This window comes from Pseudopodoces humilis, chromosome 12 (genome assembly GCF_049639895.1).
Source record: "Pseudopodoces humilis isolate 2021_Gansu_Grassland_sample_001 chromosome 12, ASM4963989v1, whole genome shotgun sequence".
NCBI lineage: Eukaryota > Metazoa > Chordata > Aves > Passeriformes > Paridae > Pseudopodoces > Pseudopodoces humilis.
In genome coordinates, this window is record NC_142211.1 from 17747347 (window position 1) to 17753557 (window position 6211).

General features: G+C 41.7%; 1 protein-coding gene across 1 annotated transcript; it reads right to left on the minus strand.

Annotated features, from left to right (window-relative positions):
• Positions 1-1993: 1993 nt before the first annotated feature.
• Positions 1994-5795, minus strand: LOC148183456 (uncharacterized). Its single transcript, XM_088061485.1, has 3 exons — positions 5181-5795; positions 4614-4799; positions 1994-2089 (listed from the first exon to the last, which is right to left on the minus strand). Exons 1-3 carry the CDS (start codon positions 5793-5795, stop codon positions 1994-1996), a joined length of 897 nt encoding a protein of 298 aa, XP_087917611.1.
• Positions 5796-6211: the final 416 nt, after the last annotated feature.

Below are 6211 nucleotides of genomic sequence, written 5' to 3' on the forward strand. Positions count from 1 at the left end.
CTTGGTGGTTGCCCCAGAAAAAATTCAAAAACAAGCTCCATGGAAGTATCTGGGCTGGATTCTGACATCTTCATCAGTCCACCCACAAAAATTAGTATTGATCACTGAGATCAACACCCTTAATGACGCACAAAGACTTATTTGAGATCTGCAATGGGTACGATCCATTGCTGGTATCAGAAATGATGAGATGGCACCTTTAAGGACCTTTTAAAAGGCACAGATCCAAAAACTCCGATTACCCTTTCTGTAAAACAGAAGGAATGTCTCCAATACCTAGGGAAGAAACTGCTTTCAACACTAGCAGACAGAAGATTGCCAGATTTACCTTTGGGACTTCTGATTTGTAACCACCCTATTGCCCCATGTGCTATCATATTTCAGTGGCCTGCTTGGCAAAAAGAGAAAGGGGGAGAAGACCCACCTGAGAGCTGTCAAGATGCCAAGCAGCCTGTCAAGAAGCTACAGTCAGTGCAATTAGCAAGGAACTGTGCAGAGCCTTTGGCAATCCTTGAGTGGATTTTTACGCCGCATACGCCACCAATGAGTATTTGGCAGAGGACAGAAGCAATTGCTTATCTCATCAAAAAAGTGAGAATGCGAATTGTGGAAATTAGTGGTGGTGAGCCAGAGCATATCAGTCTACTGATAAAGGTAGAAAACTCTGAGTGGATGCTGAGACACTCAGAACCAATTCAATTAGCGCTGCTCAACTATCCAGGAGCTGTACACAACAGGCAACCTAAAGATCCATGCCTGCAGATCATCTTAAAGCAGCAGTGGTTGCAACAGCCCAAAGTAATGCAGCAGCCAGTGAAAGGCCTTACAGTATATACGGATGCAGGAAGTCGACAGAAAAAAGCAGCCTGTACCTGGCGAGAAGGCTCGAGTTGGAGAAGCAAAACCATAGATGGAGATGCACATGACTCACTGCAGACATTAGAACTTACAGCCATCGCATGGGCACTGTCTCATTGGCGAGGCAGAGAGCTGAACATTGTGTCAGATTCATTATATGTGGTAGGAGTGGTACAACGTATTGAAGATGCTCTCATCAAGCCACCAGATAATAAGCGATTGTGTCAACTATTCTTTCAAATCAAAAGAGCTATAGAGGACAGAAATGAGCCCTGTTGCATCATTCACATCCGCAGTCATCAAACAGAATTAGGTCTCGGAGAAGGCAATTCAAAAGCTGATACGCTTGTCAGTCCTGTTGTTGCAACACCAAGAGACTCCTTCGCAGCTGCAAGAGAGTCACGCTCTCTTTTATCAAGCCGCAAAAGCCGTACAGAGACAATTTAATATCAGCTCAATAGATGCACAAGGCATTGTAAAATCCTGTCCACAATGCAGTCAATATGGAACCACTCTAGGCTTAGGTGTTAATCCTAGAGGCCTTCAAGCCTGTGAAATCTGGCAAATGGATGTAACATATGTGCCTGAATTTGGTCGCCTCAAATATGTACATGTCACAGTAGATACCTTTTCAAAAATGATTTGGGCCACTGCACAAGTAGGAGAGAAAAGCATACATGTAATTCAACATTTGGTAGCTTGTTTTGCTGTAATGGGAGTTCCAGAAGAACTGAAAACAGACAATGGGCCTGCATATGTAGGAACACAAGTTTCTCGGTTCTTATAAAAATGGGGAGTCAAACATGTAACTGGAATTCCCCATGTGTCAACTGGACAGGCCATTGTAGAGAGAGCCCATAGGACCCTAAAAGAGTACTTGAATAAGCAAAAAACACCAGAACAGTTAGACCCTACCATTCGATTGCAGCAAGTGTTATTCACCCTAAATTTCCTCAGTTTAGTTGGAGATTTAGAGCAGCCCCCGGTGGTAATTCATAATAGTCAGGTAAAGATGCAAGCTACCCCAGAAATTAAATTATATTATAAAGACCCAAAGACAGGTATCTGGGAGGGACCAAATCCATTGATGTTTAATGGGCGTGGTTACAGTTGTGTTTCCACAGATGCTGGACCACTATGGGTGCCTAGCTGATGGACCAAACCAGCCACAAAAGATCTGAAGAACAATCAGATCGTTGATGCCCTCAGTCAGTCGCTGATAGTCTGCCAGCTGACATCACGAGAGCAGCAGATGTTTCAAGACTAAATCGTGTTAAATCATAGTCTGTTCGTGAGAGAAACTCTGTAGAAGGTCTAAAAGTGTGTGGAGACTCCATTTAACTGTATACAAAACAAATTGTAGTTCTGTGTTTACCCTTTGGGCCGGTTGCTTTCACGCTTAGACTGCATGTGTGCCAGAGCACATGTGTTAAAAGTAGTTAGATAATAGTTTAAGATAAAGAGTTTTAGTTTGTGTGGTAATTGTTATTTGTAGGTTATTGATAAGTTTAGAAAAGATATTAGTGTAAGATATAGGTATTCTCCCTTCAAGAGTTCGTGTAAGCATATTTGAAAGTTCATTAAATGTTAAAGCTTTAATTATGAGTCTGCAAGCATGGTGTCATTTGCATGGAACAAAAGATTAGCAACTCTAAAATAGCTCACTTGTTAGACTAAGAAAGAATTGAACTTAACATCCACAATGTTAAGTGAACTTTCCGCTGATGTGAGTAGTGTACGTCATGCAGTATTACAAAATCGAGCTGCAATTGACTTTTTGCTCTTAGCACAAGGAGATGTCTGTGAGGAATTTGAAGGCATGTGCTGCTTGAATCTTACTGATCATTCAGTTTCCATCCATAAGCAGCTACAAGAGCTACAGGATGGGTTACATGACCTGAAAGAAGATGGTGACCCCATTGGAAGTTGGTTCGCCAGCTGGAGTATCACTAGATAGTTGAAGTCTTGTGCTAGAAGGGGGACGGACTTTACTTATAGTATTAATTGAGATAACAGTTTTAAGTTGTATGTTATCTTGTCTTCATAAAAGTATAGAATGAGTCGCATCCAAAGCCTGGTTTGTGCAAAAAGAGAAAGGGGGAATTGTAGATAATATTTTAACAGAGGGTGGGCATGAAAGGCCTGTCTGCAGAAACCAGCCTCTGGAATAAGTCGTGATATTAAAGGCCAAAGTCCTTGAAACTTTCCTGGGGAAGAGAGAGCAAAGCAAAACAATATCCTTGTGTACAGGAGAAAAAATGTAAACCTGTGTGTATTAACCAATAGTAACTTGCTTAGCCCGCGGACCCTGAAGAACCCTATAAAAGTGTACTAAGGATAGAAATAAATGGCCTTCACTTTTACTTCTGTGAAGAGTCGTGAATACCTGGCAGTCTCTCAATATATAACCTGGCCATGAGATCTGGTGACATGACTTTGTACATGTTCAGTGTGGGATCCGGTACTCAGTCTGCAGTATGTTGAAACATCATCATCTTAAGTTTTATTAAAAAAAGGAAAACATTAGTTTTGTCATTTAGTACAAAAAGGGGTGTTCACACCATGGTATGTGATTATTACACTTAATATAGGCCTTGCTACAGCATTTATTTTAAATCTATAAGTTCATGGTTTATGTGATCTTCATGTGCCTCCGTGTTCTTCTGTAGAAAATAAACAAAACAGAGTCTGCCACATAGGGGCAGGAGATTAAAATGGTGGAATTATCCAGCAGGTTTTTATCCGATGGTCTTTCCCTGAGGCATCGGAGGCTACCCATGCATATTCTCTTGTAGTTCTTTTAAAAGCTTCAGCTTGGACTCACCAAGATATCATCCCCACTCTTACCAGCAGAAAGCATAGAATTTCTTGCCGCTTTTCCTTTTGCCATACTGGAATTCTGTTTACTTCCCAATCCTTTTGTTGCCAAAAAGGAAGCTACTCAGTATATCCCTTGAACATAGCATAGGAGTTAGTGTAGATACAGACAGGAGAGGTATTCTGTGCCTCATGTTGGAAAACACTCCAAACAGCTATCAGCTCCACAGCCTGAGCACTGTTTTCTCCCTCAGTAATAATTCGTTCAGCAGAGGAAAGGTAGAGGGCTACTGCCCTGCACCTCCACACCTTTCCCTCTTGTTTGGCAGAGGCATCAGTGAACCATGAATTTGCTGATTGTTTTTGCTCACTGTCCAGAACCTGTGAGTGGTGTTGCTTTGGCCCACTGCCCAGAATTAGTTGAGGGCGAGGTGGAGCGCTTGGTACAATGGGGCTGGAATCCTGCCACTGAGAGACCAATTTACTTAATTTTTCAAGCGGCAGGTTAACCATTAAACCCTTCAGTACCCCTTTCTTCACCCCCAAGTTCCACCAATACTGTAGGCTAGAAATTTGCCTACCCTTTTCTGTTTTTATGTTAGGAGGGGTTTATTTAATTACCAAGTCAGGTTTGTCATGGCTGCTACTTAAGCCCTCAGTTTTTTGTAGCACCTGATTTTTTACAGCTCCTTCTGTTATTGAGAAGATGTTACAGTAATGTTCAATCTGGGCATACCACTTTCTCACTGAGGCCCTCTGGGCCACCCCGTCAGGGTGAAGAGTCCCAGTAGTGACTGTCTTAGTACCTTCAAAAGGGCCTTTTAATGCAATTGGTTGTTGTTGTGCAATTTTTCCTACTTCTATGAGAGCTGGACTAACTACAAACAATCCCTTTTCCCAGGTAGTGTACCTCTTTTCAGCATCTTTATTTTTATTACTTCTTTTTCATCTCCTCCCACAAGGATATCATCTATGGTTGTTTGGAGGAGAACTGCTGTAGATTTCAGTGATTCTGGAAGACCACAAATTAAAGGGGTCATAATTTTAGCTTTCACACGTAACAACATTGGTGTTTCATAACCAGCATTTAATTTTCTTTCGTGAATCAGTTGCAAACAAGCTGCCTTATGAATATATGGATGCTAACTATGAAGCAGGGAGCACAGTGCCTGTGGAATAGCAGGCCGCATAACTTTCTCAGTCTTGCCTGAGAAAGTGGCCTGGGAAGTCATAAGGAGGAATTAAAACAATCCTCAGAGATAGAAAGCAGCCTTGCAGGTGCTGTTTGCCTGTTCCTTGTTTTCTTGCAAGAGAAGGTCGAGGGGTGGTGTACCCCACTGACCAATGATGGTGATGTGTTAGTTTACTAACCAATCAGAGTTTTACTTTTCTGTACTTTCATGTATCGGTCTATAAAAGAAGATCTGAAGTAATAAAATGAGAGAAATTCTCCTGTTCGACCCCAAGAGAGTCTGTGTCGTTCTTCTCGCCATTCCCAGTAGAGCGACATGGATATTTTCTAAAATTTGGTCTGGGGAGCTGGTCAGAGCTACAGGATCTCCCCTTTCCAGGGGGTTAAGTCCCCCTTCCCAATATGCAGCTCGCTGGGTTAGGGACCATGGGTTGCGGTAATCTCCTGTTGTTAAGAAAACACCATGTCCCCAGTAACCACTTGCTTCTTGTTCTGTTAATTGAATTTGATCTCCCCCTGTGAGAGACACTTGAAATACGTATTCTGTCTCTGACTCGTGAGGGAGACACCCGTACTCCTTTTTCAACTTAGCCAATTCAGTAGCAGTGTATGGGATTTCTTTAGTGGTTATATGCAGATCAAGATCTTCATCATTGATAAAATTATATTCTGTTTTAATCAAAGGTCTCATTTGTGAGCAACAATTTTCACCACAGTTTTTTACCAAATGTAATTCTGCTTGAGAATATATGTGATTTATCTGAGGAGTTTCTTTTTCCAGCGACTCCTTAAAGGAGTCAGCATACCGTGAATTTTTGGCACACTCCTCACTCAGAGCAGTTTGTAACAAATGATTTTCATTTTGCAAACTTTCAACTAAATTTTGTAGGGATTCAATAATTGCATTTTCTTCCTGCCTTCGTCTCATGCTAGCCTCTACTGCTGACATAAGGCAAGCTCCCAATACAGAACAAATTATGGATTTATTTCGGCCAAATTTGAACTTTGACTCATGTTGCAGGGAGCAAATTCTATCATTTACATTTTCCAGGTTGAACCAATTATTTTGAGCCCATTCTTCCCCAGCTGGGGAGGGCTTAGCATTGTGCTTTGCTAACAAAGCAAAAAATGCAGCTTTATCTTTTATCTTAGAGTTTTCAGAGTTTTCATTCATCTTTGTGTGTGAAGGGTCCAGTACCACTACAGGGAGGTAAGACTTAAGTTACGCACAAACTAAGCCTTTGCCACGTCACCCCTCGCATCCCTGTATGGGTGAAGAGACCAAATCTGCTTAGGAGGCACTCCTTTAGTTCAAAATTCAAGTTGTCTCTTCACTACACCAAG